We start from the raw sequence: 23,883 nt of genomic DNA on the forward strand, positions 1-23,883 counted from the left end.
AAAAACCCAAAAAACAAGAGGCCTAGTGGCCTTGACAGTCACTGAAGATAAGCAATATTGAATATAAAGGTTAAAAGGTAGCTATCAAGTGTAATAAAACAGAAATTGTGACAGTTTAATCAATATAGTAAGCCAGTGTCGATACATGCATGTCATCGAAACTGTAATCCTGTACTAATGATTCTTACAAAGTTATTTCCATTGGGAAATCCATTGGGAAATCCATTGGGAAATAACAAACGTTTTGCTCAAAAATGTCATTTTTCTATGAAAATTACAGTAAAGTTTTAAAAAAGTTCCTATGCAGGAAGAAATGCGAGACCCATTTTGGTAATTAAAGCAACTTAAGTTCCCATTCCTAGAGAGCATTTGATTTCACTATACCTGGGTGTTGAGTATTTATTTTAAGTTATTTTAATAGGTTTAAAGTCCACTATTACGACATTTCTGTCTTTCAGCGGACAAGAACAGATAGGAAAAAGAGTAGAAGAGGAGAAGTAGGATTGATGGGAGAGAGTGGGATATAGAGATGAGGTAGAGAGGGGCTGTCTATGCTACTTGACCTGATATAAAACTATAATTTAGAAGGCGACCCATTCCTAATTGTATTTCTAGCCTAACATTCAGCACGACGCAGCAAGAAGAACGTTGTCAGGACTGAGAGGGAGCAGAAGGGGTTTCTACACTGGGTAAATTCTGATATGTTGATTGTATTTTGGAGGTCCAGTCAAAATTACTTAATAAATATTACCAAATGTTAATCCAACTCTAACCTCTGGGCTGGCATAATTGAAAGTCCCATCCGACGGACTGTGGGTTAATGATAAGTTGTTAGTATGGTGTTGGTGAACTTTTTTTTCTCTCGTCCATGCGGGTATAATTCTTCTTTTCATTTCTGTCTTTCCTTTCACTCTATAACCAATCGCTTTTCCAATGTCTATACTTTCTGTAATCCATACTGTTCCTATCGTCATGTATCTTTCCCATGTTTATATTTTGTGATTGTGAAGTCAGTATTGGGAGGGGTTGGGGGCCGTTAGTAGAAGTTAGTGTGGCAACCCCTGTTTGCAGGTTCATGTTGATAAGTTGTTTGGTTGTATGCCATCCATTTCTGGTTCCAAATTCACAAAATGTTTTATATCAAAACTGCAATATCTTTTTTTCAAATATTTGAAACAGATTTCCTGTTTAGTATTAATTTTGTATGGTAAATGGTAAAGAGTGAATATCTTAACATGTGTGTAATAATAATTGATCTTTTTGATGAAACATTTAAATAAATAAATTTGAATTTTCAAAATGATCAATGTTCTACAGCTAACAAGTTTGTAATTATTGGGTTTGTATAGGAAGTGATGTTACATGTATCCACTTTATGTCTTCTACTACTTTGGTTCTATGACCATTTTTAGCATTTATTCCATATAAAAGTTGTACCATTGTTTTCTAAACAAAACAAGACAACTTCCTTTTTGGTATCAACATATTTTTATTTTGAAACACTGATAATAAAAGCAATCAGTGTTTTGGTGGTTGATTCAGGTATAACAATATTGGGTTGAAAGGAGACCGTTGGCAATGTTATAGCTTATACATTAGGTGATTAAGTTATTTTGGAGAGTTTATACCAATTAATTGTTATATCATTTAACTGTTGTACATACTAGCTGCAACATAACGCTCAGAACTTCTTGTTAGCTTGATCAGTTGAAAGTCAGATTAGTAAGCCAGGGTTCTTGGTTTCTAATCCAAGCAGGTAATGAAATAAATAATGACCTCTGTTACATTGACGTCTATGTAGGGACCCAGGAATAATACTCAGTATTGTCCCACAGACATTGCTGTAATCCCAGGAAACTTGAGGAAAAGTTCTTTACCCTGGTAAAATACTAGCCGCAATATACCACTCGGCAAGAGAAAACTTCTCTTTAGCTCGATTGGTTGATTGTCACACTAGTAAGCACAGGGTCTCATGTTCGAGTCTTAGTGGAGGCATTGAAATAAATACAAACCTAAGTTACATCATCATTCTATATTTAGAACTGTCAGTAAGATACTGTTTTAAATCTTGGGTATCATAGGCTGTGGTATTGTTTAACAACAATAATAGTGAAATACCTGGATCAACCATTCAAGATTTAGCACTTTGTCTTCAGAATATCAGCAGAAAACACATATATCAATGACTGAGAGTTATGACCTTTTAGGCATAATTAACAAGTACAAGACACAGACAATTAACATTACAACATAAAATTGCATCTAGGCATTGTCTTTTGAAAATTTTGCAACTGTTTCACTAATACAAATGGTAAAAATATCCCTTATGTTTTAAACATAACTAGATAAAAAATGCAACAATATTTTTCTCACAAGTTGAAACAGCTTGAACCAGCATGAAGCTAGAGATTTGTTTTAGTGAACAAAAACAATGTCTTCCCTATGAATTTTAGTAGGTTGAATATATAAGAATAAAAATTAAAAAAATCATTGAAAGAACCATTACCACAGCAGTAGTGGAGACAAAATTCACAACAAAGAATTGATACAGTACTTCTTCTGATGAAGTTACTTGGCCTAAAAGATTTTAAATCATCAGTAGTGCTTTCTTCGTCAAGAAATTGTTAAACTAATTCAGCATTATATGGGCACCATCAGGAAACAAAAATCTCATGCGTTTCAAGGAGAGATATCAAAACTTAACATTAACTTCTATTTTGCATTAATTATGAAACAATCCAAGTAAGTTTCAATCACAACACACACTTTTTGGTATCCACACCCACACACAGTGTCTCACTTATCAACCAACTCACTCGGAACTGACATTGGTTCTACCATTTTTGTTATTTATGAAGCAAGATATGAACATTGGTTAATAGTTGGGCTGGACAGAAGCACAAAGCAGATAATACAGATCATGTTATTGAGATGGGAAGTGATTAATACATAGGATTTAAGTACAGACCAGCACTCCTATTTGTTTAGCTATCCAAAGAGTGACTAAACATATTGAACATTAGACATATATTGCACACATCATGTTTACGTTTTACATCTATGCAATACCCTGATCACATACTCACACTATTTAAAACAAGATACTACTCATACATGATAATCCTACTCACAGCTGAAGTAAGGAATCCACAAGTGATAGACAAATGCCATTTCAATGTGCAGCTATGGTAAATGAGTCTCACTTGGTTTGACCATTAAACTCTAGTTTCTGACTTAAATTTACATTGGAAGTAATGATAACGACTGGAATGATGCAACATTCTGCCGTTTGGATAGACGTGAAGAAAACATATCTTGACTGTTCATGAGACCATAAACCCAGCAAAAGAAAGTCTATTTTTTTGCCGAATCACAATGTAGTATCTGTCATTTGCTTATTTCTGTCTTGGCTTATATATCAGTTTCTTAAATAATGTTCCATAGGTCAGTCAGTCTGTGTTGAGGCTCTCAGAGACATTATCTCCATCTGAATGATCATGCTTCCTCTTGCTCCTATATCTGCAAACAAAAAATTAATTTGATTCTGTAAGTACTGAAAGTAATATCTTTGTAATTATGTACCAGAAATAACAGTTTTCATAGCAGGATATATATTAAAAGGGAGAAAATACCATTTTTATTAGGAACCGTCTTCAAAACAATATCATTTCCATTGAATTCCCCTAAAACCATATATATCCAATGTGTTAAAATCAGTATATATAATTCATGAGATCACATATAAGAGGATACTAATACGTACTTTTCCCATTTTCTGTGATTAAGTGTGGTGAAATCATCAACTGTAGAAATGTCTTTGAGATACTTGGCCAGCTTAAGAAGTTCTCTGTCTTTGGCTCTGTTTTGATGTGCCTCTCTGAATGCCTTTATCTACCATGTCCAATGAACATACAACAGTAAGATTCACCTCTACACAACATAATCACATGCTTTCTCAAAGAAGTATTCTCAGAACGAACAAACTTGAATAAAACAAGACAATTCAGAGAATTAAAGTTCCCCACTGACACATCAGGATGAACCCTTAAACGAAGTATGAAGTACCAGTGACTAGAAGTGTAGGAGATAGAGCATGGACAAGCTTTTGATTTGATGTAGGTCAAAGGTCAAAATGTAGGTCAGAGTGATCTACTATTGTAAATAACACATCTTCTCACCAAGATGAATACCCATCCGTAGTGTTAAGTTTCCCTGATTAGAAGTGTAGAAGATAAGGTATGGCAAATGTCTTTCTTTGATGCTGGCCCAAGGTTAAAATATAGGTCAGTGTGACCTACTTTTGGTACAAAATACTGTCTCACCAAGGTGAACACATATCCCAAGTATTAAGTTCTGTGTTAAATTGTGCATAAGAGAGGGCCTGGATAAGATAGCAGAAGGACAGATGTACACAAGGTAAAAATTTAGTCCCTTCTGGTTGGAGGTGGGAAACTACTATGAATATAAGAATTCATTTTGTTTTGTTTAAACTCTATATCACCAGGTAAATTTGCTATAATACATACCCGCAGTCCATTTTGAGGGTTCATAATAAAGTTTCGTCTGATGTCATCAAACATAATAGTATTCTTTGGTGTCCATTGGTGATATTTTCCCCAGATCACACCAAGTGGCTTCACCTGAAATAATAAATCACCCAAATTACACCTAAAAGCTTCACATGTAATAATAAAACCACCTACATCACACCTAACATCTTCACCTGCAATGATGAAAATACCAAAAAACCACCTAGTTACTCTAGTTTCACACAGAGTCGTGGGACACCATACATAGGTGGTGACATACCTCCATGACACCATACATTGGTGGTGACATACCCCTATGACACCATACATTGGTGATGACATAACCCTACGACACCATACTTTGGTGATGACATACCCCTATGGCACCATACATTGGTGATGACATACCCCTATGACACCATACTTTGGTGGTGACATACTCCTATGACACCATACATTGGAGGTAACATACCCCTATGACACCATAAATTGGTGATGACATACCTCAATGACACTATACATTGGTGATGACATACTCCAATGACACCATACATTGGTGATGACATACCTCCATGACACAATACATTGGTGGTGACATACCCTATGACACCATACATTGGTGATGACATACCCCTGACACCATACAATGGTGATGACATACCTCTGTGACACCATAAATTGGTGATGACATACCTCTGTGACACCATACATTGGTGATGACATACCCCTATGACACCATACATTGGTGATGACATACCCCTATGACACCATACATTGGTGGTGACATACTCCTATGACACTATACATTAGTGATGACATACCTCCACGACACCATACATTGGTGATGACATACCTCCATGACACCATACATTGGTGGTGACATACCCCTATGACACCATACATTGGTGATTATATACCTCCATGAAAACATACATCGTTGATGGCATACCCCTCTGACACCATACATTGGTGGTGACACACTCCTATGACACCATACATTGGTGATGACATACCCCTACGACACCATACACTGGTGATGACATACCTCTATAACACCATACATTGGTGATGACATACCCCTACGACACCATACACTGGTGATGACATACCTCTATAACACCATACATTGGTGGTGACATACCTCTATAACACCATAAATTGGTTGTGACATACCCCTATGACACCATAAATTGGTGATGACATATGCCTATGACACCATACTTTGGTGGTGACATACTCCTATGACAACATACATTGGTGATGACATACCTCCACGACACCATACATTGGTGATGACATACCTCCATGACACCATACATTGGTGGTGACATACCCCTATGACACCATACATTGATGATGACATACCTCCATGACAACATACATTGGTGATGACATACCCCTATGACACCATACATCGTTGATGACATACCCCTATGACACCATACATTGGTGGTGACACACTCCTATGACACCATACATTGGTGATGACATAACCCTACGACACCATACTTTGGTGATGACATACCCTTATGACACCATACATTGGTGATGACATACCCCTATGGCACCATACATTGGTGATGACATACCCCTATGACACCATACTTTGGTGGTGACATACTCCTATGACACCATACACTGGAGGTAACATACCCCTATGACACCATAAATTGGTGATGACATACCTCAATGACACTATACATTGGTGATGACATACTCCAATGACACCATACATTGGTGATGACATACCTCCATGACACAATACATTGGTGGTGACATACCCTATGACACCATACATTGGTGATGACATACCCCTGACACCATACAATGGTGATGACATACAACTGTGACACAATACATTAGTGATGACATACCTCTATGACACCATACATTGGTGGTGACATACCCCTATGACACCATACATTGGTGATGACATACCCCTATGACACCATACATTGGTGGTGACATACCCCTATGACAACATACATTGGTGATGACATACCTCTATGACACCATACATTGGTGGTGACATACCCCTACACCATACATGGTGACATACCTCATATGACACCATACATTGGTGGTGACATACCCCTATGACACCATACATTGGTGATTATATACCTCCATGAAAACATACATCGTTGATGGCATACCCTATGACACCATACATTGGTGGTGACATACCTCTATAACACCATAAATTGGTTGTGACATACCCCAATGACACCATAAATTGGTGATGACATATGACACACACTGGTGATGACATACCTCTACAACCCCATACATTGGTGGTGACATACCTCTATCCATAAATTGGTTGTGACATACCATACATTGGTGATGACATACCCATATGACACCATACATTGGTGAGTACACCATACATTGGTGATGACATGACACCATACATTGGTGGTGTATAAAGATACATGTGACATAAAACAATTACATTGGTGATGACATAAACAGATACCCCTATGACACCATACATTGGTGGTGTATGTGATTTTAGACACATAATGTGATACATATAACACCATACATTGGTGGTGACATATGTAAATCCCTGTACTATAAGAACATGGTTACATTCAACATAGATGTAAATCTCATGCATTAATATCAGCTAATAATGAAAAGCTGAACATTTTCAATGGTTCCACACAATGAGGATAAACAAGATGATAGAAAATAATAGAATTTAAGTTTAAGAAAAAAAAAAATGTCTGTAAGACATGAATGCCCGTTCCCATGCATAGAGGTATTTCGTGCGAGGTCTACAAATCTCACAATGATTTGACTATATTTAAGAAGATATTCAAACCAATTTTTCTGTATGAAATGTAATTACCGGTAATACATATAAATACATTTAATTAAGAACAAAGATTTTATTACACCAGATAACGATATCGTAGTCCTCATAGGCAGACTGTAAAAACTCGTGTAGAAAAGGCCTCATCAACTCATTAGCTGTCTCTGCTACTGATCTGTGATCTGAAAAAAAATGTATGTGTGATTTATACAAGTGATATTTGTTTTAAACTATCAAAGAAATGTAACTTTTACTTTTATGAAATTATTTTATATTAATGGGACAAATTATACTGTACCTGGAAATGTTTACAGAATTAATCAAATTCTGATATACATATGAAACCTGAATGAAGGTACAGTGATTACAGTGAAGATAAAGTAACTTTTTCTGATGAACGTATATGGACTCAGTTAAAGGAGCTGGATAGTGATTCAGACCTGTACTTACATGATGATAGTGTTACAGACTGACACTAACCAAACAAGTGTTTCAGACATGTACTTACCTGATGATAGTGTTACAGACTGACACTAAACAAACAAGTGATTCTGACCTGAACTTACCAAACAAAAGTAATTCAGACCTGTACTTACCTGATGATAGTGTTACGGACTGACACTAAACAAACAGGTGATTCTGACCTGTACTTACCAAACAAAAGTAATTCTGACCTGTACTTATCAAACAAAAGTAATTCTGACCTGTACATACCAAACAAAAGTAATTCTGACCTGTACTTATCAAACAAAAGTAATTCTGACCTGTACATACCAAACAAAAGTAATTCTGACCTGTACATACCAAACAAAAGTGATTCTGACCTGTACATACCAAACAAGTGATTCTGACCTGTACTTACCAAACAAAAGTGATTCTGACCTGTACATACCAAACAAGTGATTCTGACCTGTACATACCAAACAAGTGATTCTGACCTGTACATACCAAACAAAAGTGATTCTGACCTGTACATACCAAACAAGTGATTCTGACCTGTACTTACCAAACAAATGTGATTCTGTCCTGTACATACCAAACAAAAGTAATTCTGACCTGTACATACCAAACAAAAGTAATTCTGACCTGTACTTACCAAACAAAAGTAATTCTGACCTGTACATACCAAACAAAAGTAATTCTGACCTGTACATACCAAACAAAAGTAATTCTGACCTGTACTTACCAAACAAAAGTAATTCTGACCTGTACATACCAAACAAAAGTAATTCTGACCTGTACTTACCACACTAATGTGATTCTGACCTGTACACACCTGATGATAGTGTTACAGACTGACACTAAACAAACAAGTAATTCTTACCTGTACTTACCAAACAAATGTGATTCTGACCTGTACATACCAAACAAAAGTAATTCTGACCTGTACATACCAAACAAGTGATTCTTACCTGTACTTACCAAACAAATGTGATTCTGACCTGTACTTACCAAACAAAAGTGATTCTGACCTGTACATACCAAACAAAAGTAATTCTGACCTGTACATACCAAACAAAAGTAATTCTGACCTGTACATACCAAACAAAAGTGATTCTGACCTGTACTTACCACACAAATGTGATTCTGACCTGTACATACCAAACAAAAGTGATTCTGACCTGTACTTACCAAACAAAAGTAATTCTGACCTGTACTTACCAAACAAATGTGATTCTGTCCTGTACATACCAAACAAAAGTGATTCTGACCTGTACTTACCAAACAAAAGTGATTCTGACCTGTACATACCAAACAAAAGTAATTCTGACCTGTACTTACCAAACAAAAGTAATTCTGACCTGTACTTACCAAACAAGTGATTCTGTCCTGTACATACCAAACAAAAGTAATTCTGACCTGTACTTACCAAACAAAAGTGATTCTGACCTGTACTTACCAAACAAATGTGATTCTGTCCTGTACATACCAAACAAAAGTAATTCTGACCTGTACTTACCAAACAAAAGTGATTCTGACCTGTACTTACCAAACAAATGTGATTCTGTCCTGTACATACCAAACAAAAGTAATTCTGACCTGTACTTACCAAACAAAAGTAATTCTGACCTGTACTTACCACACAAATGTGATTCTGTCCTGTACATACCAAACAAAAGTAATTCTGACCTGTACATACCAAACAAATGTGATTCTGACCTGTACATACCAAACAAAAGTAATTCTGACCTGTACATACCAAACAAAAGTAATTCTGACCTGTACTTACCACACAAATGTGATTCTGACCTGTACACACCTGATGATAGTGTTACAGACTGACACTAAACAAACAAGTGATTCTGACCTGTACATACCAAACAAAAGTGATTCTGACCTGTACATACCAAACAAGTGATTCTGACCTGTACATACCAAACAAGTGATTCTGACCTGTACTTATCAAACAAAAGTAATTCTGACCTGTACATACCAAACAAAAGTAATTCTGACCTGTACATACCAAACAAGTGATTCTGACCTGTACATACCAAACAAGTGATTCTGACCTGTACATACCAAACAAGTGATTCTGACCTGTACATACCAAACAAGTGATTCTGACCTGTACATACCAAACAAATGTGATTCTGACCTGTACATACCAAACAAATGTGATTCTGACCTGTACATACCAAACAAATGTGATTCTGACCTGTACTTACCAAACAAAAGTGATTCTGACCTGTACTTACCACACTAATGTGATTCTGACCTGTACTTACCAAACAAAAGTGATTCTGACCTGTACTTACCAAACAAATGTGATTCTGACCTGTACATACCAAACAAAAGTAATTCTGACCTGTACATACCAAACAAGTGATTCTGACCTGTACATACCAAACAAAAGTGATTCTGACCTGTACTTACCAAACAAAAGTGATTCTGACCTGTACTTACCAAACAAATGTGATTCTGACCTGTACATACCAAACAAAAGTAATTCTGACCTGTACATACCAAACAAAAGTAATTCTGACCTGTACATACCAAACAAAAGTGATTCTGACCTGTACATACCAAACAAGTGATTCTGACCTGTACATACCAAACAAGTGATTCTGACCTGTACATACCAAACAAAAGTGATTCTGACCTGTACTTACCACACAAATGTGATTCTGACCTGTACACACCTGATGATAGTGTTACAGACTGACACTAAACAAACAAGTGATTCTGACCTGTACTTACCAAACAAAAGTGATTCTGACCTGTACTTACCAAACAAAAGTGATTCTGACCTGTACATACCAAACAAAAGTAATTCTGACCTGTACTTACCAAACAAGTGATTCTGACCTGTACTTACCAAACAAAAGTGATTCTGACCTGTACATACCAAACAAGTGATTCTGACCTGTACATACCAAACAAAAGTGATTCTGACCTGTACTTACCACACAAATGTGATTCTGACCTGTACACATCTGATGATAGTGTTACAGACTGACACTAAACAAACAAGTAATTCTTACCTGTACTTACCAAACAAAAGTAATTCTGACCTGTACTTATCAAACAAAAGTAATTCTGACCTGTACATACCAAACAAAAGTAATTCTGACCTGTACATACCAAACAAAAGTAATTCTGACCTGTACTTACCAAACAAAAGTGATTCTGACCTGTACTTACCAAACAAAAGTAATTCTGACCTGTACATACCAAACAAAAGTGATTCTGACCTGTACTTACCAAACAAAAGTAATTCTGACCTGTACATACCAAACAAGTGATTCTGACCTGTACATACCAAACAAAAGTGATTCTGACCTGTACATACCAAACAAAAGTAATTCTGACCTGTACTTACCAAACAAAAGTGATTCTGACCTGTACATACCAAACAAAAGTGATTCTGACCTGTACTTACCAAACAAAAGTAATTCTGACCTGTACATACCAAACAAGTGATTCTGACCTGTACATACCAAACAAAAGTGATTCTGACCTGTACATACCAAACAAAAGTGATTCTGACCTGTACTTACCAAACAAAAGTGATTCTGACCTGTACTTACCAAACAAGTAATTCTGACCTGTACTTACCAAACAAATGTGATTCTGACCTGTACTTACCAAACAAGTAATTCTGACCTGTACTTACCAAACAAATGTGATTCTGACCTGTACATACCAAACAAGTGATTCTGACCTGTACATACCAAACAAGTGATTCTGACCTGTACATACCAAACAAGTGATTCTGACCTGTACATACCAAACAAGTGATTCGGACCTGTACATACCAAACAAAAGTGATTCTGACCTGTACATACCAAAGAAAAGTGATTCTGACCTGTACTTATCAAACAAAAGTGATTCTGACCTGTACTTATCAAACAAAAGTGATTCTGACCTGTACTTACCAAACAAATGTGATTCTGACCTGTACATACCAAACAAAAGTAATTCTGACCTGTACATACCAAACAAAAGTGATTCTGACCTGTACTTACCAAACAAAAGTGATTCTGACCTGTACATATCAAACAAAAGTGATTCTGACCTGTACTTACCAAACAAAAGTGATTCTGACCTGTACATACCAAACAAAAGTGATTCTGACCTGTACATACCAAACAAAAGTGATTCTGACCTGTACTTACCAAACAAATGTGATTCTGACCTGTACATACCAAACAAAAGTGATTCTGACCTGTACATACCAAACAAAAGTGATTCTGACCTGTACATACCAAACAAAAGTGATTCTGACCTGTACTTATCAAACAAAAGTGATTCTGACCTGTACTTACCAAACAAATGTGATTCTGACCTGTACATACCAAACAAAAGTAATTCTGACCTGTACTTACCAAACAAAAGTGATTCTGACCTGTACATACCAAACAAAAGTGATTCTGACCTGTACATACCAAACAAAAGTGATTCTGACCTGTACTTACCAAACAAATGTGATTCTGACCTGTACATACCAAACAAAAGTAATTCTGACCTGTACATACCAAACAAAAGTGATTCTGACCTGTACATACAAAACAAAAGTGATTCTGACCTGTACATACCAAACAAAAGTGATTCTGACCTGTACTTACCAAACAAATGTGATTCTGACCTGTACATACCAAACAAAAGTAATTCTGACCTGTACATACCAAACAAAAGTGATTCTGACCTGTACATACCAAACAAAAGTGATTCTGACCTGTACTTATCAAACAAAAGTGATTCTGACCTGTACTTACCAAACAAATGTGATTCTGACCTGTACATACCAAACAAAAGTAATTCTTACCTGTACTTACCAAACAAAAGTAATTCTGACCTGTACTTACCAAACAAAAGTAATTCTGACCTGTACTTACCAAACAAAAGTAATTCTGACCTGTACTTACCAAACAAAAGTGATTCTGACCTGTACATACCAAACAAAAGTGATTCTGACCTGTACTTACCAAACAAATGTGATTCTGACCTGTACATACCAAACAAATGTGATTCTGACCTGTACATACCAAACAAAAGTAATTCTGACCTGTACATACCAAACAAAAGTAATTCTGACCTGTACTTACCACACAAATGTGATTCTGACCTGTACACACCTGATGATAGTGTTACAGACTGACACTAAACAAACAAGTGATTCTTACCTGTACTTACCAAACAAAAGTAATTCTGACCTGTACTTATCAAACAAAAGTAATTCTGACCTGTACATACCAAACAAAAGTAATTCTGACCTGTACATACCAAACAAAAGTAATTCTGACCTGTACTTATCAAACAAAAGTAATTCTGACCTGTACATACCAAACAAAAGTAATTCTGACCTGTACATACCAAACAAAAGTGATTCTGACCTGTACTTATCAAACAAAAGTAATTCTGACCTGTACATACCAAACAAAAGTAATTCTGACCTGTACTTATCAAACAAAAGTAATTCTGACCTGTACATACCAAACAAAAGTAATTCTGACCTGTACATACCAAACAAAAGTGATTCTGACCTGTACTTATCAAACAAAAGTGATTCTGACCTGTACTTACCAAACAGTGTGTAATCAATGTCTAGGACCAATAGTTTCTTTCCTTCCCTTGGCGGGTTAAACACTTCAATCTTGTAATCTCTTACTCTTCTGTCAATTTTTGACAAATATTCTTCTCTACAAATAAAATCAGTAATGTTTATATAAAGCAAGGACTGTTTAATTTACAATATAGGAAAAAAGGGAATTACTAATTGACCTGTATACCACAACTCAGAAGGCACATAGGGTTGAAATCAAGCTTTCTGATGATGATTTTCTTTTTTATTGATTTTGTATATCAGTTGTGAAGCTATACAGAGCTTTGTTATCTTTGTAGGAAGCATCACTATGCCTTTAGAACTACACACTTGTATTTCTTCCACAATGTACATTTTTTTATCAGATATGCTATGATAGACACAGCCTTTATCTTTTTAATCAGACATGAATACATAACCTAAAACAGGAAAACTGAAAAATCTGACTAATAAAATGGTGGATAAATGACAAGAGGACAAAAGGCCAGAGAAGCTTTAACTATAATATCTTGACATGTTGTCACTCCTGTAATCTTTTATCCACGGCATGATATATAAAAAAACTAATGAAGCATTCACAATAAATTTATTTTGCTGTCTGGATGTTTCTTTTGCTTGTTTAATCTTTCAAACATAACCAAAATAATTGCTTTTAGTTTTAAAAATTAATTTCAAACCTTGCAAACAAGAGCATGGAACCCCAATGCTGAAACACTTCAACAGTACCTATTTTCTATAGTAAGGAACCCCAATGCTGATATACTTCAACAGTACCCATTTTCTATAGTAAGGAACCCCAATGCTGATATACTTCAACAGTACCCATTTTCTATAGTAAGGAACACCAATGCTAAAACACTTCAACAGTACCCATTTTCTATAGCATGGAACCCCAATGCTGATACACTTCAACAGTACCTATTTTCTATAGCAAGGAACACCAATGCTGATACACTTCAACAGTACCTATTTTCTATAGTAAGGAACACCAATGCTGATACACTTCAACAGTACCTATTTTCTATAGTAAGGAACACCAATGCTGATACACTTCAACAGTACCTATTTTCTATAGCAAGGAACACCAATGCTGAAACACTTCAACAGTACCTATTTTCTATTGTAAGGAACACTGATGCTGATACACTTTAACAGTACCTATTTTCTATAGTAAGGAACACTGATGCTGATACACTTCAACAGTATCTATTTTCTATAGCAAGGAACACCAATGCTAAAACACTTCAACAGTACCTATTTTCTATAGTTAGGAACCCCAATGCTAAAACACTTCAACAGTACCTATTTTCTATAGTAAGGAACACCAATACTAAAACACTTCAACAGTACCTATTTTCTATAGCAAGGAACACCAATGCTGAAACACTTAACAGTACCTATTTTCTATAGTAAGGAACACTGATGCTGATACACTTCAACAGTACCTATTTTCTATAGCAAGGAACACCAATGCTAAAACACTTCAACAGTACCTATTTTCTATAGCAAGGAACACCAATGCTGAAACACTTCAACAGTACCTATTTTCTATAGTAAGGAACACTGATGCTGATACACTTCAACAGTACCTATTTTCTATAGCAAGGAACATCAATGCTAAAACACTTCAACAGTACCTATTTTCTATAGCAAGGAACACCAATGCTAAAACACTTCAACAGTACCTATTTTCTATAGTAAGGAACACCAATGCTAAAACACTTCAACAGTACCTATTTTCTATAGCAAGGAACACCAATGCTGAAACACTTCAACAGTACCTATTTTCTATAGTTAGGAACCACAATGTTGATACACTTCAACAGTACCTATTTTCTATAGCAAGGAACACCAATGCTGAAACACTTCAACAGTACCTATTTTCTATAGCAAGGAACACCAATGCTGAAACACTTCAACAGTACCTATTTTCTATAGTAAGGAACACCAATGCTAAAACACTTCAACAGTACCTATTTTCTATAGCAAGGAACACCAATGCTAAAACACTTCAACAGTACCTATTTTCTATAGTAAGGAACACTGATGCTGATACACTTCAACAGTACCTATTTTCTATAGCAAGGAACACCAATGCTGAAACACTTAACAGTACCTATTTTCTATAGTAAGGAACACTGATGCTGATACACTTCAACAGTACCTATTTTCTATAGCAAGGAACACCAATGCTAAAACACTTCAACAGTACCTATTTTCTATAGCAAGGAACACCAATGCTGAAACACTTCAACAGTACCTATTTTCTATAGTAAGGAACACTGATGCTGATACACTTCAACAGTACCTATTTTCTATAGCAAGGAACACCAATGCTGAAACACTTCAACAGTACCTATTTTCTATAGTAAGAAACACTGATGCTGATACACTTCAACAGTACCTATCTTCTATAGCAAGGAACACCAATGCTGATACACTTCAACAGTACCTATTTTCTATAGCAAGGAACACCAATGCTGATACACTTCAACAGTACCTATTTTCTATAGCAAGGAACACCAATGCTAAAACACTTCAACGGTACCTATTTTCTATAGCAAGGAACACCAATGCTGAAACACTTCAACAGTACCTATTTTCTATAGTAAGGAACACTGATGCTGATACACTTCAACAGTACCTATTTTCTATAGTAAGGAACACCAATGCTAAAACACTTCAACAGTACCTATTTTCTATAGCAAGGAACACCAATGCTAAAACACTTCAACAGTACCTATTTTCTATAGTAAGGAACACTGATGCTGATACACTTCAACAGTACCTATTTTCTATAGCAAGGAACACCAATGCTGAAACACTTCAACAGTACCTATTTTCTATAGTTAGGAACCACAATGCTAAAACACTTCAACAGTACCTATTTTCTATAGCAAGGAACACCAATGCTGATACACTTCAACAGTACCTATTTTCTATAGCAAGGAACACCAATGCTGAAACACTTCACCAATACCTATTTTCTATAGTAAGGAACACTGATGCTGATACACTTCAACAGTACCTATTTTCTATAGCAAGGAACACCAATGCTGAAACACTTCAACAGTACCTATTTTCTATAGTAAGAAACACTGATGCTGATACACTTCAACAGTACCTATCTTCTATAGCAAGGAACACCAATGCTGATACACTTCAACAGTACCTATTTTCTATAGCAAGGAACACCAATGCTGATACACTTCAACAGTACCTATTTTCTATAGCAAGGAACACCAATGCTGATACACTTCAACAGTACCTATTTTCTATAGCAAGGAACACCAATGCTGAAACACTTCAACAGTACCTATTTTCTATAGTAAGGAACACTGATGCTGATACACTTCAACAGTACCTATTTTCTATAGCAAGGAACACCAATGCTAAAACACTTCAACAGTACCTATTTTCTATAGCAAGGAACACCAATGCTGAAACACTTCAACAGTACCTATTTTCTATAGCAAGGAACACTGATGCTGATACACTTCAACAGTACCTATTTTCTATAGTAAGGAACACCAATGCTAAAACACTTCAACAGTACCTATTTTCTATAGCAAGGAACACCAATGCTAAAACACTTCAACAGTACCTATTTTCTATAGTAAGGAACACTGATGCTGATACACTTCAACAGTACCTATTTTCTATAGCAAGGAACACTAATGCTAAAACACTTCAACAGTACCTATTTTCTATAGCAAGGAACACCAATGCTGAAACACTTCAACAGTACCTATTTTCTATAGCAAGGAACACCAAAGCTAAAACACTTCAACAGTACCTATTTTCTATAGCAAGGAACACCAAAGCTAAAACACTTCAACAGTACCTATTTTCTATAGCAAGGAACACCAATGCTAAAACACTTCAACAGTACCTATTTTCTATAGCAAGGAACACTGATGCTAAAACACTTCAACAGTACCTATTTTCTATAGCAATTTCATCCTCTTCTATATCAAAGTCATTGATGACTTCTGGTAAGTCAGGTGGAGGCTCCTTTACTTTATCCTGAAATATAACATTAATATCCAATCATAACTAATATACTTGTGTGAAATGGCAAGTCTTTATCATGTTGGCCTACATTGTGATAAGCATGCTGACCTCAGTATTTCTCAGGGTGTGTCATCACTAAATTTTGATAATTGTTCAATTAATAACACATAGTCTAATCATGCAAATCCACCACAGCTCAAATGTCCCAAGCTGATTTTGTTTTGGTTCTTGTTTCTAAATTAATTACTTGACAAGTTTTGACTCTTAAGAGAGTCTTTATCAGTGCAACATTTTATGTAAATTATCACCCTTATACCATCAATGTCTTTATACCTGTCAAGTATACAGTTATGGACCGGAACCTCTATTTTATGTTAGTAAATCTGGAAATATCCAGTCCAAAATTATTGTCTCAATAGTTTACCACACTGTACATGTATTTTCATGGTTTCATTTTTTAACTGAGATGATTACAATACATGAGATTATAATAAGATTTTAAATCACAGATTGTAATATAATTTGCAAATTAAAGTAACGTAATAAACAAGCCTTTCGAACTAAGAATCTCCAGTTTTCTGGTTTTTAACCTGGTGCCCCTGTTGTGGATTTTGACTTTAGTTAAGCTAACACTTCAAGCAGTGGACTGTACTCTTAATTTGATACTCTCAAAGTATATATTTACAATGAACAGTCAGAGAGAAAGATAGACATTCAAAGTTCAATAAACTACATATTGTGAGGACATGGAAATATTAATGATGGAGGACAATAAAAACAAAACAGACACATGAAAATTTATGGGTTTCTTTTCTGATCACCACTCTGACCATTTTCACTCACCAGTTCCTCTTCTCTTGATCCCATCATCATGATTTTGGTATTAGGTTTTAGTTTCAGTTCAGATATGACTACGTCATCTGCTGGAACTTTCCCTGTAATAATTCATTTACAATTTGATATGAATCTGGATAATTCTTCAAGTAACTCACAACCTCAGTAACCCACATTTGATCGGGTTAAACAGCATGCATCTACATCTAGAGTCCTGACAACATTCATTGGTTATTTAAAAGATGTTAGTAAATGTACAATATAAATGTATGTAATGTAATGTACAAATTGGAGAAATTTATGCAACTCTTTAAATAGTTAAAATATCAAAGAAATCTTATGTTGATTTCTCCCCTCCGCCCACACCTTAAGCATTTAAGGTAACTGTTACATGTGAAAAAATCAAGCAAGATTTATGGTAAAATACCTCAACAGTTTTTAATCTATGTATAACATGGAATTGCTAATTTGTTGGTAAATATCTTCAATGGTTGCTATCACAATATTTCATAAGAGATTTTATAATCTAATTACAAACCTGGAAGAAAGATAACCTTGAGAACTGGTGGTAATTTTCAAAGGTGTGCTTCAAAGTGTTGATGTTAGGAAAATTGATATAGGTCAATGTCAATGGCTTTGATATATGAGTAAGTTAGTAGAAAAATCAATGTGTAATGGGAGGAGATGAGAAAGTCTTGTCCAGAGGGGCTTGAACTAGAGACCTCTTGCTCTAGTAGGAACATCACGGTAAGAACATATTTATCACATATCTCATCCATTGTGTCATATCATGAATATCTTTAGACACATCTTGGAGATATTGAACCTGGGTTGTTGTCTTCAGGGTCAAAGACTTTTGTGAAGGAGTGAGTAGTGTTGACGTTAAGAGTACAGGTCACCTTAATTACTAGCCATGGTTAGTGGCAATTTCCCTTTAGTTTAGCAGTGGAATCTCTGGCTAGAGACTGAAATGGTTAAGTTTGAACCCCTGCCAGGGCCATTTTTTTTAAATTACTCCTGCCTTTTACATATTTATACATGAATAATAAATGTATTGTTGTGAAACAGCATTATAATTAACATAAAGTTTCGAGGATTCTGGGTAGCTATCACCCAAAAGGCCTTGTACCATGAACCAATCATGTTTTAACCCATAGTTATCTTGAGACCTCAGGTCTGAGGTGTTTTTATTGCAATAACGGAAGAACTTATTAGTGATGAGGTACACAATCTTACACCCACCAGCTCATGTGAAATGGTATGGGCTAAGGTTAAGATAGTTGGGAGTAAAACCCTTTACGTCAGCTCTTTTTACCATCCTAAAGACCTTTGATGAAGATAGCATGAAATTATTCATTGATTCGGTAAACGAGGCATGTAAATTGAGAAATGCAGCCCTTATAATAGGTGGAGACTTCAATCTTCCAGGCTGGGACTGGAAGAACAAAGTTCTTAAACACAAAACTTGTCATACCAAAATCCACTATGACTTTTCAAATTTATTGGACAACACTGGTCTAACACAAGTCGTTGAAGAACCGACCCAAAATGATAATACCTTAGATATGGTCATAACAAATTCTCCTAATCAAGTGTCCCGTACTAAAATCATCCCTGGAATATCTGACCATAACATTATCTTTGTTGAATTTACTCTCACACCCAAAAAACTTCAAAAACCAAGAAAAATCCCATTATACAAAAATGCTAATTGGAATTCTATCAAATTACACTTAGGGTATGTTTATAACAATATGTTAACAAATAATGAATGTGATTCAAATTCAATGTGGGGATATTTTAAAAGTGAACTTATGAAAACTGTCCAGGAACATATCCCACAGAAAACCATAACATCCAAAACTAACTTACCATCGGTTACCCCTAAGATAAAAAAGCTCATAAGAAAACGAGATAGGCTTTATGTAAAAGCTAAAACACCTGCGGATTCCTCGTTAAAATCAAAATTTAAAGACATAAAGCACCTTGTCCACAAAAAACTATGTACATCTTATTGGCAGCATATTGATGATATGATATTTCAATTTCTACCCATATCAGACTCAATGAAACTACTAAATGTGATCTTTTTCATTTAGCGATAAATTTGACCCGATTAACATTGCCAGTACAATACAAATATTAAGTAAGGGGAGAAAACTTCCCAACTTCTACTAGACTGGCAATATAGCAATATAAACATCATGAATCATGCTGTTACAAACAACATCCTGTATCCGTTCCAACATGGCTTTCACAATTTTTGATCATGTGAGAGTCAGTTGACTGAATTCATAGATGATATATCTAAGAACCTCAACGAAGGCAACAAGACTGATATCCTTATCATGGACTTCGCCAAGGCCTTTGACAAGGTCAGTCATTCCCTCCTCATTCAAAAGTTGAAACATTATGGTATAAGGGGAAATGTTGTTAACTGGATTGAGGATTTCCTTCTTGGTAGAAAACAGTCTGTAGTGGTTGAGGGGGGGATGTCTGGCTTCGTTGATGTCCATTCTGGTGTGCCCCAGGGATCGGTCCTTGGACCAAGTTTATTTCTTTATTTCATCAATGATATCCCTGTGGACCTAAATGCTACCATCTGTCTGTTCGAAGACGACACTATTGCATATCTAGTTGTCAAGTCAAGCAGTGGTGCTGTAAGTTTACCGCAAGACTTGGACAAACTGGCACTCTGGGAAAATACATGGAAAATGGCTTTCCACCCGAGTAAAGTGTTGTTTGTAAACAAGGGGATGAAAAACCCAGTTTTCCATAATTACACACTCTATGGGCATACACTGGAACATGTAGACCAAGCAAAATACCTAGGTGTTACAATTCATTCCAACCTAAAATGGGATTCCCATATCAACAGCATTACCAACAAAGCAAACTCTACTCTTGGCTTCCTCCATCATAATCTAAAAATAAGTTCAACATCAGTTAAGGCACAGGCATCCAAATCTTTATTTCATCTATCCCTAGGGTATGCATGTCCTGTTTGGGACCCATATGCCCAAGATAACATCAACAAGATAGAAATGGTACAATGCAGGGCTGCACATTATGCGCTAAATAAAAACATCTGTCCTCATAGAACATCTAGGGTCTCTGATATGATAAACCACCTTAAATGGCGTCCCCTATCTGATAGATGCAGAGAAATAAGCCTGTGCATAATGTTTAAAGTTGTAAATAACCAGTTGTCTATCAGCCTACAATAGATTAATACCAGTGACCAGGCAATCAAGACATGTCCATCACAAATCCTTCCAAATTCCTCACTGCAGAACTCAGGCTAGAAAACAATCATTTTTCCCTTATTCTATATCTGCGTGGAATAAGATCCCACCAGATATCATCTCATCCTGTCTTAGCACTGAATCTTCAAAATTTCTCTCAACTCCCTGTACCCTTAAAATGAAATATTTATATACATATATTCCTTCTTTTTCTTTAAGGTAATCTCCTTCTCTCTCATGACATTATCTTCAACTTGTTGAAGTTGGTCATTATCATTTAGAAGTAGAAGTAGATGGTTTAACCTGTCATTCCCAGTCTGTGTGACAATATTAGTCTTACAACACAATAACTTATTTACGCCACTTGATTTTACAACAGTGAAACTGCAACTAAACCACTTTTGGGATCTAGCAGCATAATAATACAGAGAACAGTATATATTGGTATCATATTACCATGCAATATTACCAAAAATTAGGGTTTTTTTCTACAAGGTAAGATTTTGGCAATATCTTGGTCAAATTTGCATTACAAGAACATTGGCAATGGTTTCACACAGAAATATTACCATCTGCAACAGTCTCCAAATCCTAGTCTGTTGCAAATGCTAAAAACCCTTGATTATCCAATTTCAAATAAAATGATACTGCATTTGAATTACTAATTGATAGCTCATAGTCAGTAACGATCCTTCAAATGCCGGATGATTACCCACAAAGAGGATCATTATAAGATTTTATCACTGTGATACATACATGTAGGTCCTACCTGCGTGCAAATCTCAGCACGATAGCAACACAAAGTTAAACATCATTGGAAATAATTTTCTGAATTCACCTTTATATTTGAGACCCAGTAACTTCTGTCGTTCAGGTCTTACTCCTGTGTCTTTGTAAATACAATCTTTCATATTTGCCACAGTTGATGAGTCCGCTAAGGTGACCCTATATTCATTGCCACTCCACTTAATGACCACAGTCTGTCCTTCTCCCGCCATCTTTAAACAAAATGTGAGTAAAGCAAAGCTAGCAACATATTTGAAGCTGCTCTGCACGAAAACTATACCACGACAATTAATTCATTTCGTACAGATTTTAACAAAAAACTAGTATATTTGTGAAAATAATGAACTAACGAAAAGAATAAAATATGCAGATGGAAGTTTATTATTCGAAACTGTGGTAAAGATTTTAATATGTTTGTTCACGTGACTTCCGCCAATGTGAGGAGATGCAGAAGGTGTCAACGAGTAAATACGAGATGTCATAACAAAAGAGAGCCACTTTCTCTTGGTACCAAGGTAATGCAGGTCTGCAATCCAATCTCTGTTAAGTCCTTATGATATCGTTTATAGAGGAGGGTTCATAGTTGCCGTATTCCATTATAATTGTGGATATGGAAAAGCATGACATTCAGAGTGATGGAGTCCAGTTTCAGCACCGGCCTTTTCCCTCATCACTAGCAGTCTTACAACATGTATAACACTGTGTATGCATAAACCTTGACATCAAGGGTTTTGTGGGAGAAGTGAACAAGTAGTTAAGTGATGTCTTGTGTATTCATTTCGTCTAATTTAACAGGTTTCTGGACGAGAAGAAAATTGTGCAGTAAACGATTTGATGAAATGTAATAGTAATGGATGTAGACCACATGTCTGTATATGTATTAGCATATAACTTAAACTATAACGATACATATATATCAGTTTGGTATCAAAACTGTTTTGTGACTGCATTCAAAATATTGAATTGAATACAAGGAATTTTAAAGTCCTGTTTTGAACTGGTAACTTAGCCTGCTACTCTTACAACTGTGCAGTAATGAACACAATCTGATATCACAATACATCACAGATAGCAGAATAAATAGTTAAGTGATACAATTTTTGAAGACCATGCAAAAATATATGCTCATGCAGCACATAGATTGTATATTGAGTGACATGGGTCTTCTGTGCATATATATATATATGTATGCTAATGTTGCAAAACTTTCAAAAAAATTGACAGGTAATATGTTAAAATAACATAATCTAAGGCAACAATGCAACATCTACGAAAGAGCATTTTAGAATTGGCAATATGAAAGTTTTACAAGCATAAAAAAAAGAAAAAAAAAAAAAAAAAAAAAACAACAACACAGAGCAAAGATGATTACTCTTTTAATAATCAGACAAAGAAAGTAAATTTTTGACAAAAATTCACAACAGAATTCATTTCTTGATATCTTGAAATGTTAACCACTCAATGCATAGTACATATTGTCCATACCATAAAAACCTGTGTAATGTATGCACCTACGTAATGTGCGTAGGTACTTTTTGGATCTGAAATTGGTTAAAAAAAAAATTCTGCTTCCATAATGTGATCACCCCAAAATTCTGCAAAAATCGATCT

The 23,883-nt window shown here is 35.6% G+C and overlaps 1 protein-coding gene across 1 annotated transcript; it reads right to left on the minus strand.

Moving 5' to 3' along the window:
• Window positions 1–1,469: 1,469 nt before the first annotated feature.
• LOC132563707 (ubiquitin-like domain-containing CTD phosphatase 1) lies at window positions 1,470–22,484 on the minus strand. The gene is made up of 9 exons (XM_060228459.1): window positions 22,325–22,484; window positions 18,251–18,342; window positions 17,334–17,419; window positions 13,375–13,490; window positions 7,436–7,532; window positions 6,404–6,437; window positions 4,527–4,640; window positions 3,764–3,891; window positions 1,470–3,519 (listed from the first exon to the last, which is right to left on the minus strand). Exons 1-9 carry the CDS (start codon window positions 22,482–22,484, stop codon window positions 3,450–3,452), a joined length of 897 nt encoding a protein of 298 aa, XP_060084442.1. The 3' UTR covers window positions 1,470–3,449.
• Window positions 22,485–23,883: the final 1,399 nt, after the last annotated feature.

The sequence above is a fragment of the Ylistrum balloti genome, unplaced genomic scaffold (assembly GCF_031769215.1).
Source record: "Ylistrum balloti isolate Yb309-2 unplaced genomic scaffold, AGI_CSIRO_Ybal_v1 Utg371830, whole genome shotgun sequence".
Taxonomy (NCBI): Eukaryota; Metazoa; Mollusca; class Bivalvia; order Pectinida; family Pectinidae; genus Ylistrum; species Ylistrum balloti.